Source organism: Carcharodon carcharias, chromosome 6 (assembly GCF_017639515.1).
Source record: "Carcharodon carcharias isolate sCarCar2 chromosome 6, sCarCar2.pri, whole genome shotgun sequence".
In the NCBI taxonomy this organism is placed as follows: Eukaryota; Metazoa; Chordata; class Chondrichthyes; order Lamniformes; family Lamnidae; genus Carcharodon; species Carcharodon carcharias.
In genome coordinates, this window is record NC_054472.1 from 149322196 (window position 1) to 149347697 (window position 25502).

The 25502-nt window shown below is 46.7% G+C and overlaps 1 protein-coding gene across 1 annotated transcript in view; it reads right to left on the reverse strand.

The window, feature by feature from the left end:
* The window catches only part of LOC121278842 (elastase-1-like), a 51182-nt gene that overhangs the window by 15639 nt on the left and 10041 nt on the right, over window positions 1-25502 (reverse strand). Inside the window, exons 3-5 of the mRNA XM_041189300.1 lie at window positions 21883-21992; window positions 14196-14321; window positions 2906-3042 (exon numbers count right to left, since the gene is read on the reverse strand). Of these exons, the coding sequence (XP_041045234.1) occupies window positions 2906-3042; window positions 14196-14321; window positions 21883-21992 (373 nt within the window). The remainder of the gene's footprint in view (window positions 1-2905; window positions 3043-14195; window positions 14322-21882; window positions 21993-25502) is intronic.

Here is a 25502-nt window from a genome sequence, read left to right on the forward strand (position 1 = left end):
ACAGCGGAAGTGGAGGCAGCCTGCTGACTGCTACATCCTGTCTGTGATGACCTTGACGGGTATCCTCCGGGGGGCCAAGACCTGGAGGGCCCCAGCCTGCTTTCGGGGTCCTGCTGTGTGGCAGTGACACCCTCCTCGAGCTGTGAAGCTGGAGCTGCTGGAGTCATAGGAAGAGGGGATTGGGATGGACTGGACGCTCCCGGAGTCATCTGGGTGGATTTCCCTGGGGTGGGCGCCTGCTGATCCTCCTCCTTATGGGTGCCCAAGGGCCCCTGGCTGACTCCTTGGGGAGAAGGGGTAGCTGAAGTGAGATCGAGCTGCCTTGCACCCTTCTCACGTACAGACAGTTGGAGAGCAACTATGCCATCAGCGATGGAGTTCAGCCTGTGCAGCAGAGCAGGAGGGATGTCCTGGACCAATGACTCCATGGCAGCTGCCATCCTGCCAGTATTGACCACGGTGCATTGGCATGCCAGCACTATCACCTCAAGCCTAAAGGCAGACGGACTCCTCCATTGTGCTTGGCAATCTGAGGACCGCAGTGGACATCCCGTCCTGAAGCTCCTGAGCTTGCCTTTGGAGCTCCAGCAACTGTGACATGACTGAGCCCAGAGGCTCGACATCTGATTTGGATTCAGCAAATTTCATTCCTCCAGCAATCCTCCTAGTGCCAGACAGTGCCGCCTGCTGTGATTCATAAAGGGTGATGTGCTCACCAGATTGTGATCCCCAAGCTGCTCTAAAGCTAGGTCCCATCAAGGTGTGTGTCTCTGCACTGGTGACAGGTGTTGGTGAGCACTGTGATGGGACTTCAAGGAGGACACATTCAGATTCCTCTTCAGGGCTTGACTGGGGACCCTTGGTCGTGGACTCTGTCGGCTGTTAGGCAGGTGTGTCTGCAAAAGCAAGAAGAGATCATTAGATCATGGCAATGGCCTGTGTAACAGGACACATCACTCACAGCATGGTTGTCTTATGGATGTTGTGCTGCTGGATCCTCACTTTGTAGAGCACCGCCAACCTCACTGTCAGCACAGGAGCAGTCCAGATCCTCGCCAGCCAGCTGGATGGCTCTGTTTTCAAAGTCCACGAGGACCCTGGTTTCAGGCATTCTTCCACCGACCTCTCCCTCTTGTGCCAGTTTGTCCTGCATAAATAGAGATGGAGAGAGTGTAATCAGGACACCTGCCAGGCCAGATGATAAGTGTGCTTGGCATGTGTGGGTGCTAAGTTGTCCACAGATGGGATGAGGACAATGAAGGCGTGTATGAGAGAATGACTGGTAATGTCCCTTGAACTGGCAGTGAGTTAGAGCCCTGTGGATGTGTGATGGGTTTATGAGTGTCTGAGTTGAGAGTAATGAGAAGAGTGACTTACCCTGGCAGAATGTAGGAGATCATTCATCGTCTTGCGGCACTGGGTGGCTGTCCTCTTTTGCAGGGGATTGGCCATTGTCTCCTGAGCCGGATTAGTGAGGTTGCTGCCATCCTGCGGCCAGAGCGGGGGTAGAGGACTTCATGGCAAGCTTCCACTGCGTCCAAAAGGCGCTCAAGGGATATATCATTGAACTTGGGGGCTACAGTCTTTTTGCCTTTCAGGGCCATGTCTTCTTTGTAGTAGTTGACACTGGAAGCACTGAGAGGTGTGCGAGCAGCTGGACTTTAAATATGGCACCCGTGATAAAGCGGCAAGTTGATGTTGTGGTCGGTGAACGAGTGCTTGCCCACCATGGAAACTTCAGGTTTCCCAGGATTGCATAATCAATGTGGCAGTTTTGGGATGATATGGCATGAAAAGCTGTCATTGCGGCCACTAGGTAAAACGTCATTTTACCCGCCCACTACTGCACTTAATGAAAATCTGGGACGATTCCACCCATGGTTTTTGTTTCCCTGCAGGAATATGCAGGGAAAAATGGGTTAAAAAAGCTAGCTGCAGAGCAATGCAGTGTATGTTGGTGTGCTATGAGTATGACAGCAAGAAGACCAATTAGTCACCCCTGCCATTGCAGGCCAAGTCTCTCTCTCTCTCTCTCTCTGTTGCTGGAGGCAAGGCTCAGCAGAAGCCACAATCAAAAAGGAAATAGGCAGCTTCTTCAGCCAACCTGCAGAACTAAGTGTCTCCAAGCAAACTGTAAAACTGCTAAAGTCAACTCTACCGGAATCACCTAACTTATCAGCCGTAATGTATTGCCATCCATGCCTCATGGACATACCAAAGACCGCTTTGTATTTTTTTTAGCTTTTATTTGGATTCTTAACTTCTCATTTCTGACCTGTGTGTATATGTGTTGCATTTTATTATTTTTCTCGGGTTTTAGTAACTAATAAACTTACTCTTTCTTTGACTCAAGAAAGCCTGGTTAAGTTGGCTCCTTCTAAAAAATAAACACTTTTGGACTGGAAAAAGGTGTTCGCGGAGGAAGGGATCCATTTTAAGTTAACTTTATTGCAACCAACCGAGGGGGTTGAATAAAGAAGGGGAGCCAGCTCATTCCTCCTCACCCAGGAGCATAACAAAATTGGCGTCCTGTTCGGGAAGTTAACAAATTGGAGGACCTCACCCAGGGACCGGTCATAACATTACATAGAACTCTTTCATGACACTGCATAGAATCTGCAGTACAGGAACAGGGTATTCAGCCCAACTGGTCTATACTGGTGTTTATTCTCTACATAATAATTTCATCTCAGTCCAATTACCTCTGCCTGCCCTGCCTCCCTTATTCACCTATTCCCTTCCCCTTCAAGCCTCCCCTTAAATGCATCAATGTTTTCCGTGCAAACATTTCATGTGGCAGAAATTTTCACATTCTCGCTGTTATCTATCTAAAGAAATTCCTCCTACATTCTTTATTTGAACTGCTAGTGGTTGCCTTATTTATGGCTCCTTGTTGTGGACTTACGTTGAGTTAATCCCCATCCAGTGACGTAACATGGATAGCCATTGGGTAAGATCTCATTGAAGGGTGGTAAGGCTGCTACCTCTATATCAGGTGTAGCATATGCAGGCTGTGCCATTCGAAGTAAAGCAATGTCATTCCTAAAAGTCACAGGGTAGAAAGGAAATGCAGATTGGTAAAAGATCCCCAATCATTTCTGAGTTAGCTGACCTCAGGAGAAGGTACAATTAACCTCAACACAGTCTGACTGATTAGAAGGACCACCTTAGTTTCCTGGACATCAGCCCAGCTCTCCAACATCATTTTTATGACTCTAATGTCCACCCTGGAGCCCCACCCAACTCCAATTCCCCCCTAAATGGCACCTCATATTCCCCATCCTTCATGCCCCATCATACCCTTTATCGCCTCATATCCCCCATAGCACCGTTTGCCTCATACCCTCATGCTCCCTCCATTGCCCACCATACTCCCAAGCTTCCTTCATGCCCCCTCATATTCCCCATGCCCCTTTATATCCCCATTCCCCTCTATGCACCTTGATATTCCCCCCATTTATATTTTGTAGCCACTTACCCAGTATCCACTATGTACAGTCCTCAGAAGCCATGTAACAGCAATTGGAGATCTTTGAAATGGACATCACAGAATGGTTACAGCACAAAAGGAGGCTATTTGGCCCATTAATACCTGTGCTGGCTCTCCGAAGGAGCAATTCATCTAGTGCTGCTCCCTGCCTTCTCCCTGTAGGTCTGGACATTCTTCCTTTTCAGATAGTAGCATAATATGGGGAGGTGGAGGCATAGTGGTATTGTCTAGTGGTGGACTAGTTTTCTAAAGACTCAGGGAAATGATCTGGGGACCCAGGTTCAAGTTCCACAATAGCAGATAGTGAAATTTGAATTCAATAAAAATCTGGAATTAAAATTCTGATAATGACCCTGAAATCATTGTCATTAAAAACCCAACTGGTTCACAAATGTCCTACATATGACTCCAGACCTACAGCAATGTGGTTGACTCATAACTGCCCTCTGAACAAATTAGAGATGATCAATAAGTGCTGGCTTAGCCAACAACAGCCACATCCCATAAATAAAAAATCAATTCCCTTTTAAATACCTCAATTGAATCTGCCTCTACTATACTCTTAGGCAGTGTATTCCAGATCCTAACCACTTGCTGTGTGAAAAAGTTTTTCCTCATGTCACCATTGCTTCTTTTACCAATTACCTTAAATCTGTGCCTTTGTGTTCTTGATCCTCCCAACAGTGGAAACAGTTTTTCCCTATCTACTCTGTTCAGACCCCTCACAATTTTGAATACCTCTATCAAATCTCCTCTCAACCTTCTATTCTCCTAGGAAAATAGTCCCAACTTCTCCAATCTTGTTCATCCATGGGACCATTCTCATGAATCTCTTCTGCACTGTCTTCACATCCTTCCTAAAGTGTGGTGCCCAGAACTGGGCACAATATTCTAGTTGAGGATGAACCAGTGTTCTATATAAATTTAACATAACTTCCTTGCTTTTATACTCTATGCTCCTATTAATGAACCTGGGATAATAAAGCTGTATGCTTTATTAACTGCTCTCTCAACCAATCCTGTGACTTTCACTGATTTAAGCACATATATATCCAAGTCCCTCTGCTCCTGCACCCCTTTTAGAATTGTACTCTTTATTTTAGGTTGTCTCTATCTGCTCTTCCTACCAAGATGACATGAAAAGAGCACACCTCTAACAATCTAATAGAGCTGTCACTCATAAACACAACCATTCATAAAAAAAACTGCAGACCCAATGAAAAAGATTAAATCCCCTCAAGTGGATGCTTAGTTTTAAAAGCAACAAACATCTATTCGATAACCATATTAGAGTAACTTAATACTTCCCCATATTATACTTTATCTGCCATCTCTTGACCTGTCGATATCACTTTGCAGTGCCTCTGTGTCCTCCCCACAGCTTATCATTTCACCTATCTTTGTATCATCAACAAACTAGATACATAACTCTCTGTCTCTTCATCTAAGTCACTAATATAGATTATAAATAGCTGAGGCCCCAGCACTTACTCTTGTGGCACTCAACTAGTCACAGCCTGCCAATTTGAACATTTATGCCCACTCTCTGCCTCCTGTCCGTTAACCAGTCCTCGATCCATGCTAATATATATTCCCCCAACTCCATGAACCCTTATCTTGACCATTAACCTTTTGTAGTTGACTCTTTCAATATTTTCATGGGGTGCGGGCATCGCTGGCTAGGCCATCCCTAATTGCCCTTGAGAAAGTGGTGGTGAGCCGTCTTCTTGAACTGCTGCAGTCCATGTGGTGTAGGCACACCCACAGTGCTATTAGGAAGGGAGTTCCAGGATTTTGACCCAGCAACAGTGAAGGAACTGTTAACACTTCCAGGGCACTTACTGCCTTGCTGTGTCACTCATTTCCCAAGAACTGATAATAAAATAAAGTTTAAATATAAACAATACAGATTTTAAGATTAACCATTTTGCTCCGTGACAAATGTTTGGAATAATCTGATAGGTGAACAATTGCTAGACAAACACATTAGGGGAATTAAAATACAGCATGATGCTATATAGAAGTTAAGATACTAGAGGGATAAACACACATCAAGTCATAATCGCACATAAGGAGGCAAAATTCAGCAGTAGACATAATGGCCCAAAACTTCTGATCAAAGTCGGAAGCACTGGGTCTGACACATCAGACAGAAGACTAACCATTTACCTGCAATTGTTGAAAAGTCTCTGACTTCTGATCCACGAAGCAGAAGAACTCCCTCAGAACAGGAATCCACATGGAGAGCAGCGAAGAGAATCAGTGCAGAAGCCATACCCTCTTTTTATGGCATTAGTTGCCATAAGGTAAGTTTAAGTGTCCAGTTTTAATGTTAGTGAATGGGTGAGTGCATGAATGAATGAATAGGAGGGTTGAAGTTAGTGGGTAAATGGGTAGGATGGTAGGTGGGTGAGTTGGTAGAGTGGCAGGTGGGTAGGGTGGCAAGTGGTAGGGTGGCTGGTGGCTAGGGTACAGTGGGGTGAGGTACCAGGAAGATAGGGTGGCAGGTGGCTGGGTTTTAGGCAAGTGAGGTGGTAGACTGGTAGGTAAGTAGAGTGGCAGGTGGGTGGTAGTGGCAGGTGGGTAGGGTGCCAGGTGGGTGAGGTGTTAGGGTGGCAAGTGAGTGAGGTATTAGGATGGTAGGTGGGTGAGTTGGCAGGTGGGTAGGGTGGCAGATGGGTGAGGTGGTATGATGGTAGGTGCATTGGGTGGCAGGTGGATGAGTGGGTACGTGGATCAGTGGATAGCTGGTTTTGGGGGCACTCCGGTCATATCAGTAGGGAGTTGAGGGTTTGGGAGGAGTTGGGGTCGGGTCTAGTTGGATGGTAGAAGCTAGTCAGGTCGGGGGTCAGGGGAATGCCGAGGGAGGTTTTTGGGAGGTGGGGGCTAGCCGGGCCGGGAGTATCGGGGGGTCAGGGGACTGTCAGGGGATTGGGGGGGTATTCGGGAGGTGGGATCTAGTCAGGTCGCGTCACAGGGGAGTTGGGGGTCAGGGAGATATCAGGGGATTGGCAAAGGATTTGGGAGGTGAGGGCTAGTCAAGTCAGGTTGGTGGGTGATAGTTATAGGGTGAAGGGAGAGTTGGGGGATGGGTGGTTGGGGTGGATCAGTTGTATAGTAATCCATGATTTAGACCAGGGGCAGAATTTTGCCCTTATCGGGCAGGTGCAGTGGACGGGTCCAGGAGTGGTCGCGAAACCGAACGATTGGGCCCTGACATGGGCAGCTGGCGCAAAACGTGCGCTGTAGTGCTTATTGCTGCCAGGGTGGGGGCAGGAGAAGCACGAATGCAGATGTGTGCGCATGTGCAGAGATGCACACATTAAAAGCTTCCTGAGGCACAGATCTGCCTCAGGGAGCTGAAAAATTTTGAAAATGAAAAATGAAGAATTTAAAAATGTTAATAACGTCCTCTCATGTGACTCTGTCACATGAACAGGGACATGTTAGAAATTAGTTTGAAAGAAATTTTTTTTTAATCACATCGAAACCTCATCCTGCCCATGGATGGGCAACCAAAGATTTCATTTAATTAGAACCTTAATGACCTTATTAGGCCTGCTAATTGTTGGCTGACACGCGTGGGTGTCAGCAGTGCACCCGACGACTGAAATATTGCATGAATGTATGATGACGTATGGACACTTGCCCGACGTCATGGCACGTCATTTTACACTCGTTTGGGTCGGACACGCACCTGCCCAACAAGCACAATATTCTGCCCCAGAATTTTTCTGTCGAACATTTCCTGGGTAATTATTCAAGTTAGTAAGTTGAAACTGTCTGAAGTCTCCCACTCAGAGTCAGTGACATTCTTGGAGGGTCCTAGGGAGCAGGAGAAGTACCTTTCGGAAGTTCAAACTTCCTGGGAAATTCCCACAGAGACAGCACAGTGGGACTTCCTTGGATGCCATATGTCTGGTCTCTGATGATCCAATATATGTGGAGTTTCAAAAGGCCTTTGATAGCAGATACATGACTAAGTTCAAAGCATGTCCAATCAGGGGACAAGGTGCAAAGTGGATAGCAAGTTAGCTGCAAAACCGAAAACAGAAAGTAGAGGTTAAAAATAGATACTCACCCAGGCAAAAGGTGGGAGTGATGATCCACAAGGATCTGTGTTGGGGCCACATTTGTTAAGTATTTATAGAGGTCATGGTACATGTTGGTATCAATGACATAGGTAGAAAGAGGGATGAGGTCTTGCATCAGCAATTCAGGGAGTTAGGCAGTAGACTAAAAAGCAGGATCTCTCAGGTTGTAATCTCTGGATTATTCCCAGTGCCACGTGCTAGCGAGCACAGAAATAGGAGAAAAGCACAGATGAATACGTGGTTTAAGAGTTGGTGCAGGACGGAGGGTTTTAGATTCCTGGATAACTGGGACCGTTTCTGGGGAAGGTGGGACCTGTACAAGCAGGACGGCCTACACCTGAACCAGAGCAGGACTAACATTCTTGCGGGTGGGTTTGCTAGTGCTGTTGGGAGGAGTTTAAACTAATTCAGCAGGGGGAGGGGACACAGAATGTTAGCAGAATAGGGATACATCATAATACAGTAAAACAAACAAGTCAGAGGGAGTACAGCTGCATTAAATATCAAGGGAGTAAGGCAAGGCTGGATAACCTCTACTTTAATGCCAGGAGTATTACAGGTAAAACGGATGAGTTAAGGGTGATGATTGACACGTGGAATTGTGATATCGTAGCCATCATTGAGACATGGTTGAGGGAGGAGCAGGATTGGTAGCTCAACATTCTGGGATATAGAATTTTCAGGTGAGACAGGGGAGAGGGTAAAAGAGGAGGAGGCATTACATTATTGGTTAAGGAGTCAGTTACTGCAGTTAGGAGAGATGATATCTAGGAGGGGGCATCGAATAAAGCTTTGTGGGTAGAGCTTAGGAATAAAAATGGGGCAGACACATTGTTAGGTGTTTATTATAGACCCCCAGATAGTCAGCGGGAAATTGAGGAGCAAGTATGTGCACGATTTGCGGAGGTGTGTAAAAACAATAACAATAGGGTAATTATATTAGGTGATTTCAACTTTCCCAACATTAATTGGGATAGACTAGTGTTAAGGGCTTGGATAGAGTGGATTTCTTGAAATGTGTACTGGAGAACCTTTTAGGTCAATATGTAGAGGGTCCAACAGGTGACGGTGTAGTGCTGGACCTAATTCTGGGGAATGAAGCCAGACAGGTGGCTGAGGTGGTGATGGGGGACCATTTTAGTGATAGTGACCACAACATGGTACAATTTAAGCTTGTTATAGACAAAGAAATAGACAAGTTGCAAAAAAATGTTTTGGATTGGGGGAGAGCGGATTTTATTAAAATAAGGCAGGATCTGGCCAAGGTAGACTGGGAACAGCTACTTGTGGGGAAATCTACAGAAGAGCGGTTGGGGGTGTTCAAAAAGGAAATGGGGAGGGTACAGACTCAACATGTTCTCTCTAGGGTGATAGGAAGGAGTAACAAGCCCAGAGAACCATGGATGACCAGAGATATTCAGGATACGATGAGATATAAAAGAGAGGCTTTTAGCAGGTACGAGGGGAGCATTTCAATGGAGGCATTAGTGGAGTACAGAAAGTGCAGGGTGGAGCTTAAGAAAGCAATTTGGAGAGCAAAGAGGGGATATGAGAAAGCTCTGGCTGTTAAAAGTAGGGAAAATCCCAAGATAATTTCTAAGTATATCAATGGGAAGAGGATAACCAGGGAAAGAGTAGGGCCCATTAGGGACCAATGGAGCAATCTATGGGTGGAGCCAGGGGACATCGGTAGAGTGTTGAACAAATACTTCACATCCATCTTCACCCAAGGATGAAGGTATGGAACTCGGGGAGAGAGACTGCACGGTTCTTGAACAAATTGATATAGGGAGAGACAAGGTATTGGAGGTGTTGGCAGGCTTAAAAGTGGACAAATCTCCAGGTCCGGATGATTTGTGTCCCAGACTGCTGAGGGAGGCAAGGGAGGAAATCGCTGGGGCTCTGACCCAAATTTTTAATTCCTCTCTGGCCATGGGGGAGGTGCCAGAGGACTGGAGAACAGCTAATGTGGTTCTGCTATTTAAGAAAGGTTGTAGAGATAAGTCAGTGAACTACAGGCCAGTGAGTCTCATGTCAGTGGAGGGAAACTATTGGAGAAAATTCTGAAAGAGAGAATCTATCTCCATTTAGAGAGGCAAGGTTTGATCAGGGATAGTCAGCATGGCTTTGTCAGAGGGAGGTCATGCCTAACAAATTTAATTGAATTTTTTGAGGAGTTGACCAGGTGTGTAGATGAGGGCAGTGCAGTTGATGTAGTTTATATGGATTTCAGCAAAGCCTTTGACAAGGTCCCACATGGGAGACTTATAAAGAAGGCAAATGCACATGGGATACAGGGTAATTTGATAAGGTGGGTTCAAAATTGGCTTAATTGTAGGAGACAGAATGTGATGACAGAAGGCTGCTTTAGTGACTGGATGGAAGCCAATGTCCAGTGGCGTACTGCAGGGCTCTGTGCTGGGTCCCCTATTGTTTGTCATTTATATAAATGACATAGATGACTATGTGGGGGGTAGGATTAGTAAGTTTGCGGATGACACAAAGATTGGCTGGGTGGTTAACAGTGAGGTTGAGTGTCTTGGGCTACAGGAAGATATAGCCGGGATGGTCAGATGGGCAGATAAGTGGCAGATGGAATTTAACTCTGAAAAGTGTGAGGTGATACACTTTGGAAGGAGTAATTTGACAAGGAAGTATTCAATGAACGGTATGACACTAGGAAGTTCTGAGAAACAAAGGGAACTTGGCGTGTGTATCCATAGATCTCTGAGGGCGGAGGGGCATGTTAGTGAATTGGTGAAAAAGGCATATGGGACACTTGCCTTTATCAATCGAGGCATAGATTACAAAAGTAGGGAGGTCATGTGGGAGTTGTATAGAACCTTGGTGAGGCCACAGCTGGAGTACTGTGTGCAGTCCTGGTTGCCACATTATAGGAAGGATGTGATTACACTGGAGGGGGTGCAGAGGAGATTCACCAGGCTGTTGCCTGGGATGAAACATTTAAGTTATGAAGAGAGACTGGATAGGCTTGGATTGTTTTAATTGGAGCAGAGAAGATTGAAGGGCGACCTGATCGAGGTGTACAAGATTATGAAGGGCATGGACAAGGTGGATTGGGAGCAGCTGTTCCCCTTATTTGAAGGGTCAGTCACAAGGGGACACAAGTTCAAGGTGAAGGGCAGGAGGTTTAGGGGGGATGTGAGGAAAACTTTTTTCCCAGAGGGTGGTGACGGTCTGGAATGCGCTGCCTGGGAGGGTGGTGGAGGCAGGTTGCCTCATATCCTTTAAAAAGTACCTGGATGAGCACTTGGCACGTCATAACATTCAAGGTGGGCCAAGTGCTAGTAAATGGGATTAGGTAGGTGGTCAGGTGTTTCTCACATGTCGATGCAGACTCGATGGGCTGAAGGGCCTCTTCTGCATTGTGTGATTCTGTGACTCTGTGAAGGGCCTCTTAGTCCAGCTGTGGATTCTTCCCACACTGCCTCAGACCCCTCCTATGTAGATTCTTTCCAGTTTCAATTTTAAACTGCTCAATAACATCGGGGTTTCAAGATGGTGGTACTGCATTTTTAATTTGAGACCAGCTTTGACCCTCCCCCTGTCAGTGTCGGGTCAATCCAATGTTCCTGGAATCTTATGATGTCCAAGTAGAGCTCTCTCCGGTTATTCTACAGACTCCCCCCGTAACCCTGGATCCCATTGTCATTATGGTGGACATTGCAGTGCTTGCCCCATGTGGACCTCATCTGTCTCCACCTTGAAGCTGGGTGCACAGTCACATACACAGGAGAGCCCCCCCACCCCAGGAGAGCTTCGAATACCTCCCCCTACTTTATTACCCTTTCCCCGTGCTCAGACTGCAGATGCCTCCTCTAACCCTAACCGATTGCAGCCCTGTACTGAGCCATATAATCACATTACCACTGACTGTAAGGCAATGAACATGCCCTGCACACTGGGCTGTGCCATATCCCACTTGAGCTCCTCCCTAGAGCAGGACTACAAGGTGCGCGCCATGATTAGCACTGTAACATGGCCCACAAAGCACCAGGACTGCCTTTAATCTCTCGCCCTGACTGTGAGGTGCATTAAGACCCAGGACTGCCTTTAATCTCTCACTCTGACCTTTTGGCCCCAGACCAGGGACTGACTGTTTTTCAATGAGCTCTCCCATTATGTCATGACTGATCACAGCAAAGCCTCCCTTCCCCACCCCCACCCTACAATGAGTCTCTGCAACCCATCCTTCTAGTGCCACCTAACGCAAACCCCTCCACCTATTCCGGAGTCTCCCATTCATACGGTTCCATTCCCATCCACCCACTTCTGTGTCTGTGTTCTGGTCTTCCACATCGGGCTGCAGCTTCTCCATCCTTGGTCTCCCCTCTGCCTGCCATCGTTTCCCCCCCCCAACTCTTCAAACCCACCATATCCCTTTGTCCATCATGTCGCTGGCATCCTTCCTCCCACTCCAACCCCACCGTACCCCATTGTCCCCCATGTCTCTCTCATCCTTGCCCCCACCACCCACCCCCCCTTCCCAATGCTTGTCCCTCTGCCTGATGCCCACAGTACACACTGAGTGCAGACCTCCCGGAGTACCAAGGCAACCAACCGTGAGCAGACCAACCCTACACCCCCATCAGTGTGGCGTCACACTGACATTACTGAGAAACCAGAGTAGCGCTGTTGCAGGTAGGCTTTGGATGTTGCATTCACCTTGAAGTCACAAGTGAAGTGAGGGTGGACAGCTGCATGCTACTTATAACTGATTGTAATTTAGACGGGTCTAATTTCCCACTGGCATGCCACGTAATTGGGAGGGAGAATGGGATTCCAGTAAGTAGCATTTTTAATAATTATTCATGATTTGGTAATGCATGCAAATACTTTCCAGCCGTGGATCAGGGGAAAACCTGACCCGCCATCAGCCCACCATGAAAGTGATGAAGGAAAAATTCCAAATTGATTTCCCACCGGCGGAATTCCGACTTATGGCCTCTCTGAATTTTCTGCTCCCTCCCACCATGAAAACCACAGCTCACAGGTCCAGAAAATTCTGTCTGATGTTTCCACTCATGGTGGAGATCAGAACTATGATCCATAAATGGCACCAGTATATCCAGTAAGGAACCCTAGAGAAACTTCTATTGTTATGTTCTTATATAGAACAAATTGTAGTCACTGTTGTATTGTAGGAAAAGCAACAGCTAAATTGTGTGCAGCAAGCTTCCACAAACAGGAATTAAATAAATGATCAGACCATCAGTTGAAGCTCTTCTTCAAACTGTGCCATGGGATCATTGACAGACTCCTGAGAGGATAGAACAGAGGGTGGAATCTTGTGCTCTCATTGGTGGCAAGCTTGGAGGGGGGAAGGGCATGTACTTAGGCGGGATGGTGGCATACCAGAACTCTGTTGCCTTCGTACCTCCACCTGAATTAAGTTCTGGGCAGGAAGGCCCATGGTCAACCTACCTGCCCCACCGTCAATTGGGGACCACTTAAGGACCTCATCCCACTGCTGCTGGGATTAACCCAGCTACAGGTGGGCCTGTGGCCATGAAACATCTATGACAGCTGCAACTGCGGGCAGCTTGTCACCTCCGAGAGGGGAGAGTCCCTTGATCAAAAGCACTCATTGTCTGATCAAGAGACTGGTAATCGGGAAGTGGTGGCGGGGAGGGGTATGGTTGTCGGTGGTGGTGGTGGGGGGTTTGGGGGGGGGGGGGGGGGGGGGGGGGGGGTGGGTGCGGGGGTGGGGGGGGTGGGTGCGCGGGGATGTTGGGGGTTCTGTTGAGAACCATGCACTGCTCTTGCTTCCTAACCCCCTGCATGCATCTGCCACAACCTTCACCACATGAAACGCCATCTCCCCCACGTCACTTACCTTTGTCTTGGGTCGCTCTGCGATTCTGGGACTCTGGGGACTGTTCAGGCAGCAGCCACAACCTCCTCCATGGTGCTGCCAAGCTCGAGTTGCCAAACACTGATTGGCTGGCAGCTCTCGTTAGGCAAGAATTTCACCTCCGGGGACCTCCAGAGGAAGGCCTGCTAATGGCTTTGCCACTGCCTGATTGGCATTGGGTTCAACGGACCTTACAGAAAAGAAGCAGCGCAGGCCTCTTGCCAGCCCTCCAGCTGACAGGTGAGACCTCTGAAGCCTCAACAAGATTCTGCCCAGAGTCATAGTTTAACATCTCATTCATAAGACAGCATTTCCCAATGACTGCACTGAAGTACCTGCCTGGATTGTGTGCTTTAGCGGGGCTAGTACCACAGTCTTCTGGATCAAAAGCAAGAGTGCTCTCCACTGAGCCAAGATATTAAGCACTGATTATATGAATCTAAGCATTGAATGCAAGCCCGGTAGAATTTAAGAAGAAGGAAAGAGGAGGGGGTAAGTGGTCCACATGTTTAAAACCCTGGGAAAGAACATAGATGAATCTTGATTTCAACACTATGCAGGGGTGAGGAAGAGCCAATACAATGGTGTATTTGAAAAACTTTAGGAATAAAGGGAAAAAATCATCAGCAATTCATTACACTGGAGATAAATTTGAAAAAGGAAGTTATTTCGGATTGAGTTAATTAAAAATAGTTCAATGCAGACTGGTAAATTTTCAAATGCATGTCTGAGTTACCCTTTTTCAAGGAAATTTGGATTCCAGTCAGGATGAGTTATGATCAATTCAATATGTCGCAAATATTCATTGCCTTTCTTCTCCAGATCATGCTCTCCAAGAACAACAGCAAATCTTCCTGGGATGCTGAAAGAAAAAGAAAGAAAATCTTGCATTTCTTTAGTGCCTTCCATACGAACATATAAATTAAGAACAGGAGTAAGAGCAGGAGTAGGCCCCTCAAGCCTGCTGTGCCATTCAATAAGATCACGGCTGATCTGATTGTAACCTACAGCCTATCCCCGATAACCTTTCAACCTCTTGTTAATCAAGAACCTATCTAGCTCTGCCTTAAAAATACTCAAAGACCCTACTTCCACTGCCTTTTGAGGAAGCAAGTTCCAAAGACTTATGACCCTCTGAGAGAAAAAAATTCTCCTCATCGCTGATTTAAATGAGCAACCCCTTATTCTTAAACTGTGACTCCTAGATTCTCCCACACGAGGAAACATCCTCTCCACATCCACTCTGTCAAAACCCCTCAAGATCTTAAAGATTTTGATTAAGTCACATCTTACTCCAGTGGATACAAGCCTAACCAGTCCAACCTTTCCTCATAAGACAACCCATCCATTCCTAGTATTAGCCTAATAAACCTTCTTTGAACTATTTCTAATGCATTTACACCTTTCCTTAAATAAGGAGACCAGCTGGCCCAGCCAGCAAATCCCACAACCTATGAACAAATAAAAAAAAATGCCAGGTCTTTGCCCACTCACTTCACCTACCTATGTAACTTTGTAGCCTCCTTACATCATCTTCATTACTTACTTTTCTACCTACCTTTGTGTTGTCAGCAAATTTAGCAACCATACCATCTGTCCCTTCATCCAAGTCATTTATATGAATTGTAAAATGTTGAGGCCACTCAGTTCTATCAAACCACTAAAAAGTCAATCAAAAGAAATGAAACTGGACAGACTGCCCGGCAACAATCTAGTTACCAGAAGTGACAATGGCAAACCCAGCCCTGTCGACCCTGCAAAGTCCTCCTTACTAACATCTGGAGGCTTGTGCCAAAATTGGGAGAGCCGTCTCACAGACTAGTCAAGCAACAGCCTGACATAGTCACACTCACTGAATCATACCTTACAGATCATGTCCCAGATATCACCTGTCCCATCAGCAGGACAGACCCAGCAGAGGTGGTATACAGTCGGGGGGTAGTTGCCTTGGGAGTCCTCAACATCGACTCCAGACCTTGAAGTCTCATGGCATCAAGTCAAACATGGACAAGGAAACCTCCTGATTACCACTTACCACTGCCCCCCCCACCCCACCCACCCCGCCCACCCCCAACACCGCCCCCCCCCTCAGCTGTTGAATGTTGAATACCTCTGAGGAAGCACTGAGGGTGGGAAGAGCGCAGCATGTACCCTGGTGGGGGACTTCAATGTCCATCATCAAGAGTGGCTCAGTAGCACCACCACAGACCGAGCTGGTCATAGCTGCTAGACTGGGCCTGCGGCAGGTGGTGAGGGAACCAACAAGAGGGAAAAACAAACTTGACCTCATCCTCACCAACCTGCCTGTTGCAGATACATCTGTCCATGACAGTATGTTTTGGAGTGACCACCACATAATCCTTGTGGAGATGAAGTCCCGTCTTCACATTGAGGATACCCTCCATTGTCTTACGTGGTACTACCACCGTATTAAATGGGATTGATTTCGAACAGATCTAGCAACTCAAGCCTGGGCATCCATGAGGCACTGTGGGCTATCAGCAGCAGTGTAATTGTTCTCAACCACAATCTGTAACCTCATGGCCCGGCATATCCCCCACTCTACCATTACCACCAAGCTAGGGGATCAACCTTGGTTCAATGAAGAGTGTAGGAGGGCATGCCAGGAGCAGCACCAGGCATTACTAAAAATGAGGTGTCAACCTTTTGAAGCTACAACACAGGACTACCTGCGTGCCAAACAGTATAAGCAACTAGTGAAAGACAGAGCCAAGCAATTCCACAACCAACAGATCACATCTAAGCTCTGCTGTCCTGCCACATCCAGTTTGAATGGTGGTGGACAATTAAACAACTCACTGGAGGAGGAGGCTCCACAAATATCCCCATGCTCAATGATGGAGGAGCCCAGCACATCAGTGCAAAAGAAAAGGCTGAACACTTGCAAAAATCTTCATCCAGAATTGCCGAGTGGATGATCCATCTTGAACTCCTCCGGAGGTCCCAGCATCACAGATGCCACTCTTCAGCCAATTCTATTCACCCCACATGATATCAAGAAATGGCCGAAGGCGCTGGATACTGCAAAGGCTATGGGTCCTGACAATATTCCAGAAATAGTACTGAAGATGTGTACCCCAGAATTTGCTGTGCCCCTAGCCAAGCTGTTCCAGTACAGTTACAACACTGGCATATATCTGGCAATGTGGAAAACTGCCCAGGTATGTCCTGTGTACAAAAAGCAGGACAAATTCAACCTGTCCAATTACCACCTTATCAGTCTACTCTCGCTCATCAGTAAAGTGATGGAAGGGGTCATCAACAGTGCTATCAAGCTGCGCTTGCTTAGAAATAACCTGCTCACTGACACTCAGTTCAGGTTCAACCAGAGTCATTCAGCTTCTGACCTCATTACAGCCTTGGTTTAAACATAGACTAAAGAACTGAACTCCAGAGGTGAAGCGAGAGTGAATGCCCTTGACATCAAGGACTGCATTTGACCAAGTGTGGTATCAAGGAGCCCTAGCAAAACTGGAGTCAATGGGAATCAGTGGGAAAACTCTCCACTGGTTGAAGTCATACCTAGCACAAAGGAACATGGTTATGGTTGTTGGAGATCAGTCATCTCAACTCCAAGACCTCACTGCAGGAGTTCCTCGGGACAGTGTCTTAGGCCCAACCATCTTCCGCTGCTTCATCAATGACCTTCCTTCCATCATAAGGCCAGGAGTGGGGATGTTTGCTGATGATTGCACAATGTTCAGCACCATTCATGACTCTTCAGATACCAAAGGAGTCCTTGTCCAAATGCAACAAGACCTGGACAACATCCAGCCTTGGGCTGACAAGTGGCAAGTAACATTTGCACCATGCAACTTCTAGGCAATGACCATTTCCAACAAGAGAGAATCTAACCATCGTCCCTTGACATTCAATGGCATTACCATCGCTAAATCCCCCACTATCAACACCTTGAGGATTACCATTGACCAGAAACTGAACTAGACCGGCCATATAAATACTGTGGCTACAAGAGCAGGTCAGAGACTAGGAGTCCTGCAATGAGCAACTCACCTCCTGACTCCTCAAAGCCTGTCCACCATCTACAAAGCACAAGTCAGAAATGTGATGGAATACTCTCCACTTGCCTGGATGAGTGCAGCTCCAACACTCAAGAAGCTTGACACCATCCAGAACAAAGCAGCCTGCTTGATTGGCACCCCTTCTACAAACATTCACCCCCTCAACCATCGACGGGCAGCAGCAAGTGTGTACCATCTACAAGATGCACTGCAGAAACTCACCAAGGCTCCTTAGGCAACACTTTCAAAACCTATGTCCACTACCATCTAGAAGGACAAGGGCAGCAGATACATTGGAACACCACCACCTGGAAGTTCCCCTCCAAGCAACTCACCATCCTAACTTGGAAACATATTGCCGTTCCTTCACCGTCGCTGGGCCAAAATCCTGGAACTCCTTTCCTAACAGCACTGTAGGTGTACCTACAGCACAGGGCCAGCAGCGGCTCAAGAAGGCAGCTCACCACCACCTTCTCAAGGGCAATTAGGGATAGGCAATAAATGTTGGCCTATCCAGCAATGCCCACAACCTGTAAATTAATTTAAAAAAGGCCCCAGCACTGATCCCTCCCAACCAGAAAAATGCACATTTATGGCTACTCTCTGTTCCCTGTTACCTAGCCAATCTTCTATCCATGCCAATATGTTACTCCCTATACCATAAACTTTTATTTGTCACTTTTATTTCCCGAAGGTGGGAGACCACCATTGAGGGTGATCTTCCACCTTCTGTGAGCTGCTTTGTGGCGGAACCAAGTCCATGAGAATCTACCCAGCATGTGATGCATGTTCCTCCAGGGTCCCATTGCTGTCGGTGCCCAGCATCTTTTGGACCTTGGATGTCTGCTTTGTGAGCAAGGGCCTGACAGTAAGTCCTGACTTCTGCATGTCACACTTGTCAAGGTGTGTTCTGCACCGGCGTCTTTTCCCACTGATATGGACGGTAAATTTGATGTGGGAATGATTCTGATGAGCAGGGCTTATAATGATATACAGATGTGTTAAAATGAAGTTCCTGACATGTGGCGGCAGGAAATGTGGCCCACCATTGACGGGCAGAGTGGACAATTGTACGATGTCATGAAACCAATTTTTGGCCTTCCCGCCATATTGTCTGCTCACACCCAACATGATACCTGGCTCCAACGAGCATGGAAAATTCCGCCCTGTGCATTCTGAAATATTCCTTTAAAAGCTTGCCACTGCATCTCTATGGACCTATCCCTTAACCTCATTTTCCTGTTCACTCTAGCTAGCTCTGCTTTCATGCCCTCATAATTGATCTTATTTAAGTTTAAAATGTTAGTCTTGGACCCGCTCTTCTCTCCCTCAAACTGAATGTAAAATTCATTCATCTTATGGTCGCTGCTACCTAGAGTTGCCTTCAATATAAGGTTATCAATTAATCCCATCTCATCGCACAGTACCAGGTCTAGTATAGCCTAAATCTCCAGCATCCGCAGTTTTTTGTTTTTATCTAGTATAGCCTGTTGGCTTCAGAACATGCTGTTCCAAGAAACTATCCTACAAACATTCTATGAACTCCTCATCTAGGCAACCTTTGCCCATCTAGTTTTTCCAATCTATTTGTAGATTAAAATCCACTATGATTATAGCTGTACCTTTCTGACAAGCTCCCATTATCACTTCCTTTAAGCTCTGTCCCACCATATACTTTCAATTAGGGGACCTGGACACTACTCTAACAAGTGACTTTTTGCCTTCATCGTTTCTCACCTTAACCCAAACTGCTTCTATATTTTGTTTTCCTGAACTTAGGTCATCCCCCTCTACTACACTAATACCATCATTAATTAACAGAGCCACCCCTCAACGTTTTCCTAGCTTCCTGTCCTTCCTAAATGTCACATACCCTTCAACATTCAGGGCCCAATCTATGTCATCCTGCAACCATGTCTCTGTAATGGCTATCAGATCATACTTATTTATTTCAGTTAGCGCTATCAGTTCATCTATTTTGTTTCAAAAGCTATGTGCATTTAGATACAGAACTTTAATTTTGTCCTTTTTATTATTTTTGTAATGTCTGGCCTTACCTGCTGACTTACTCCTAGATTTGTACCCTCTGTGCCTTCCTGTCATGTTCTGTTTATCATTTCCCACATTAGTACCTTGCCCTCTTGCCTTGTCTCTACTCTTTGGTTTACCACATCTTCCCAAGTTTGATCCCTTGACCACTATTTAGTTTAATGCCCTCTCCACCTCCCTAGTTATACAGCTCGCTAGAAAATCAGTCCCAGTATGGTTCAGGTGTAAAACAAAAACAGAATTACCTGGAAAAACTCAGCAGGTCTGGCAGCATCGGCGGAGAAGAAAAGAGTTGACGTTTCGAGTCCTCATGACCCTTCGACAGAACTTGCGTTCAGGTGTAGACCATCCCAACAGTACAGCCTCCACTTTCCCTAGTACTGGTGCCAGTGCCCCAGAACTTCTCTCACACCAGTCGTTAAGCCATGCATTCATTTCTCTGAGCTTATTTGCCCTATGCCAATTTGTACGTGGCTCAGGTAATAACCCAGAGATTATTACCTTTGAGGTTCTGCTTCTTAATTTGGTGCCGAGCTCCTCATACTGTCTGTGCAGAACTTCCTTCCATGTTCTGCCTATGTCGTTGGTACCTACATGGACCACAACAACTGGATCCTACCCCTCCCACTTTAAGTTCCTCTCCTGCCCTGAGCAAATGACTGAACCTTGGCATCAGGCAGACAACACAGCTGTCTGGACTCTCGCTCTTTGCTACAGAATATAGTGTCAATCCCCCTCACTATACTGTCCCCTATACCTCTACATTTCTTTTTGCTCCCCTAACTTGAATGGCTACCTGTACCGCAGTGCCATGGTCTATCAGCTCATCCACCTGCAGACCCTACTCCCATCCAAACAAGCTAAGAGAACCTCAAACCTGTTGGACAATTGCAGAGGCTGACACTCCTGCACTCATGGCCTGCCATCTTTATGTGCTTTAATTAATTACTCAATTATTTTCTTTTCTGTATTTTATAAGTCTTTCCACAAATTTTTGTACTACTTTGAACGTTAGGAATAGAATAGACTTATCCACTTACCAGATACTTACCAAACAGCTAGCTTCTTCCCCTGTAGTGGAGCCTTTCACAACCTCAAGACTTCCCAAAGCACCTTACAGCCACTTAAGGACCTTGGATGTGTAGTTACTGTTGTAACATAGGAAATGCAGCAAATATGAACAGCAATATGATAGTCACCAGATAAATCTGTTTTAGTGACATTGGTTGGGGGTTAAATATTGGCCAGCACACCAGGGAGAATTTTCTGACTCTTCTTTTAAATAGTACTATTGAATTCTTTACATCCACCTTAGAGAGCAGACAAGGTCTTGGATTAACATCTCGCCTGATAAAAGGAAATAAAAATCCACACTTAATTGCAAAATAATGTAGGGGACACTCACCTCTTTGAGGTGGAACAAGGAGGCAGAGTTTCTGCTTACCTCTCAAACAGTACCCTAACCCCAACCCAATTTCCTGAGTCCAGCTTTATTTGGCAAGCAGGATAGGCTCCTGGAGAGTTTGCTACTGTGAAGAGCAATCCCACCAATGCTGGAGGAGAATGATGCTTGCTGCAGTGGGACTGCTGTTTCCAAAATGGAAAGGGACTTTCAAGGGCAAGGAAACCATAAAAACAAAACAGATTGCCAGAATTTGTAGGCTTTGACCAAAATCGTGGTCTAAAAAGGTAACTGCAAGTGTTAGAAATATCTGTATGACATGTCAAATTATCCTTAATCTTACAATGATTGTACTAGATAATGTAATCCATGACAAGTTATTTCACCTTGGTAAGGACAGTAGCACAGCCTGTGCTCAAAGGAAACTAAGTTCAGAACTAACAATATTTCAATGAGTGAGCGGTCAATCTTTTGAACTAACTCACTGGGAAGATAGTGGAAACTGATAATATTGGTTCAAATGCGAATTGGATAGATTTATTTTAGAAAATAATTTTTTGTGATAAAATTTATATGTAATTTGAGACATGACATGATGAGTGTAGCAATCTTGGGAGGAAAATGCCTTCAGGTCAATGGTGCCACCACTGGGCTTTTTGCTGCATCATGTTGGTTCTGCTGTGGAACTAATTGTTAGAGATTGATGGCTATAATTAGTCAACTGTTCATCATCATTGTATCATGCGACTGCTAAAGCAATAGAAAGCAATTTTGATGGAGCTTGGTTGATCTTTGTCTAGTAGTTCACATGTTCCTATGTGTGTCTAATATGTCACATTGGTTATAATTCTATTTTATATCATTGTAAGGAAATACGCTCAGTATCAAAGTGATTGTGCAAAGCGTCTGCTCCTAAACAAAACACTTACTCAACAATGCAATGGGCAGCAGTCATGACCCACTTTGCAGAAATTAGGGATCCACCACACATATGTTGAAAGAAATCAGGGTCGTGGGCATAAGCAAACTGCAAAGATGCCTAAAAGCAAAAAAAAAAACACATATTTAATTATTATTTTTACAGGTGCAAAATGGACTCAGGGCTCTCAATAAGCACCAGAAATGTACCCCATAGTTTGAGGCCAGAGAATTACAAGGATGGCTGCTGTGAAGTAGGAAATGGCATTCCAATCCAATAGCATTGGCCAACAGAACAAAGAAAAGCAAAGCAAATGTGGATATAGGAAACTGAGTACAGGAAATTCTAAAATAGGAACGGAAAATGTTGGAAATATTCAACAGGTCCTGTAGTACCTGTGGAGGGAGAAAGAGAGTTAACGTTTCAGGTCAATGACCTTTCTAACCAGTTCTGATGAAAGGTCGAGATGAAATGTTAACTCTGGTTCTCTCTCCACCAATACTGTCAGACATGCTGAGTGTTTCTAACATTTTCTATCTTTATTTCAGATTTCCAGCACTCATGGTATTTTGTCCTTACGCTGACTAATTGGCAACTTGCCTCCGTGAAGTGTGCAGTCTATCCAGTTCCCAGCCCAGCCCTGGAAAAATCTCCGGGAGGGGGTAATGCCTCATGGAGCTGTCCTGATGGCTCCCTGCTATTTTCCTGGGGCTGGTAAAATCCAGCTCAATATTTCAAGAACTGACAAATGGAAATTGAGCCGAATTCAGCTTTAGGCTTCAGTTGAATGTTGCTGGTGAGCTGCAGGTGCAAAACCGGTGCCTTCAATGCAGAGCAGGTGAGATAGCTCCTCCTCTGAACAAGATGGCAGATTGGGCCTGGAAGGAGGGGCATGGAGATGGGGGGGAGCGGGTATCAGCAGCTAACTCAAATACATTAGCAGCTTCTAGTAAGCTGCAATTTTTTTGGTTCTGCTTAATCTAATAAAATAAGAACTGAAAATTTCAGGGACCTTTATTTCATGGCCTTCCTTTAAAGATTTCTGGTTAGGCGCTTATGCCCTGTACAATTAACTAGAGCATACATGGCATAAGTTCAGTCCATTTGTGCTTGAATTTTGGTTTTGGTGTCCTATAATCACCAAAAACCAGAATATTATAGTGAATGGCAGATAGGGCAGAATTGTCCAGTCCCATTGGCAGCGGGCATCATGGTGGGTGGGGGGGTGGGAGGAACTCGACATGAGGGGCAGAAATCAGTTCGGAGAGGGGAAGATGTCCAAGTGCAGGAGGGAGTTCGGAAGGGCAAAGGTGTCTTGGGGGAGGAAGGAGTTTGGAGAGGGGAAGGTGTCTGGAGGAGGAGGGAGTTATGGTGGAGGAGGGAGTAATGGGTGGATGTCCAGGTGAACGTGCAAGGGAGGGGTCTGTGGAATCAATGACTACCTCCTGGGGAGGGTGAGCACTGTAGGAGGGAATAGCAAATGTGAGAAGGGGCAGAAGGAGCCGTAGGGTGGGAGGGTAGGGATGCATCGGTAATGGTAGAAGGGACAGCGAAGATGGTTGGTGGAGACTCAGAGGCAGACACAGACCCTGGAGGTGGGAAGGAAGAGGTCGGGGAGGTCAATGTGGATGGGGGTGGGATTTTTAGGAAGGCAGGGAACATGCACATTCACCCTGAAATGACAAGGGTTTGGGTTGGTAAGTGACAGTGGGGAGGTGGAAGGTGATGCCAAGGGGTTCAACAGTGATAGGGAAAAGGACATGTGTGACTGGGGAAGGGGAAAGGATGGGGAGCTAATGATAATTGCAGAAATTGAAAGTGAGCGGAGCCTCGTGTTGGATGGGCACAGGTGCAGCATGGGAGTGCAGTCAGTGGGTGGGCGGAGATACGGATCAGCTCAGATGGACAACTGAAAGAGAACCCCAGTAGACAGCATTGAAAATGCTCGGGACAGTGAGATGAGTGTGATGAATGAAGGCTCCACGTGCATGGGAGAGTGCTTGCACGGGCTCCAAAATGCCCAGCCAGGCACACACTTCTCCCTCCAGAATCACTCATGGTCCGGCTGCATGCAGCTGAACTCTTAGTGGGTGGGAGGTGCGGTGGAGGCGAGGGGACGGGGAGATGCAGTGGGAGGACTCGCGAAGCCTGTCAATGAAAGCCGAAAGACAACATTACACATTATTCAGTGAAAGTGAATATATTTTCAGATTATAAAGTGACAAAATGCGCTCACTCATGCAACCACTTGTGATCAAAAATTCTTAACGGGTGGAGACAGCCTTTGTAGTGGTTGGTCCTATTGCATCTGATGACTTCAGCATGTGTCCTCTGGAGAGCCGAGGACTTGAGGGCCCTGGGTGCTTTGGCTGTCCTCCTGTTGATCAGCTGCTCCCACTGCGGTGACAGAGGATGAGGTTGAGGGGGTCATAGACAAAGTGGACTCAGAGGGAGCAGACAGCCTCTGAGATTCCTGAGTGGATGACCCAGGGGTGTCCAGCTGCAACACCTCCTCCCTTTGGGTGTCCGAGGGCCCTGGCCTGACTCCTTGAGGGGAAGGAGCACCTAGAGGGATGTTGAGGTGCCCTGTTTCCCTCTTGAGCTGCCACTGCAGGAACTAACCAATGGCTGTCGCAATGGAGTGCAGGTCTGCGCGCATCTCTGTGTTCTGCTGGACCAGGGTCACTATGGCGTCTGCCATCTTTCCCATGGAGACCTCTTTGCATGCACATGTGGGCACCACTTCATCAGAGAACAGGTGGATGCACTCCTCTGACTTAAGTGCCACTCTGAGAGGTTCCAAAAGCACTGCGTGATGTTTCCCTGCCTTCTGCTGATTCTCCATGATGATTTGGGAGGCCAAATCTAGAGGCTTGACATCTGACTCACACCTCACAGATGCCTCTTCCCCAGCATTCCTCTGAGTGCTGGGGAGCTCAGCTGAACCTGCCTCCTCCTACTGCAGACGTGTGCTCATGCAGTTACCACCAGATTGTGAACCTGAACCTGCTCTAGACCTAGGTCCCACCAAAGTGTGCATCTCTACACTGGTGCAGGGTGTGGGTAAGCGTTGTGACTGATCTTCCAGGGTGCTTATTTCCAGCTCTTCAATGGAGGAGGTGCCCTCTTGGCTGGAGGTGAGGACATGGATAGAGCTGAAGGGCTGGCTGGCTGAGGGTATCAGTTGCTTGACAGAGCTCCCTGTGAACCAAAGTAGAGATAATTAGTGCATGGCAGCAGAATCATAAGCAGGTTAGAGAGTGCTCGCATTGAGAGAGGGATGATGTGGTGCAGGATCCTCATGTGGTTGTTCACCGCTGACCTCACTGTTGCTGCATGCACGGTCCATGTCCTCAGCAGCCTATGCAATGACATATGCCTCAAAGTGAGTGAGGGGCCTAATATGGGCCATTCCATCCCCAATCTGGGACCTCTCCCTGCTGTTGTGAGCCAGCTTCTCCTGCTGGATGAGAACAAATGGGGACAAATGGAGAGACTGTGAGCAGGACACATGGCACTGCATGGAATGTGTGTGTGATGAGCAGAGCCATGGACGGGATGAGGACGCCAGCCCCAGAGCATATGCATCTAATAGAGAAGTCTGGGTGTGTGAGAGTTAGTGGTGTTGTC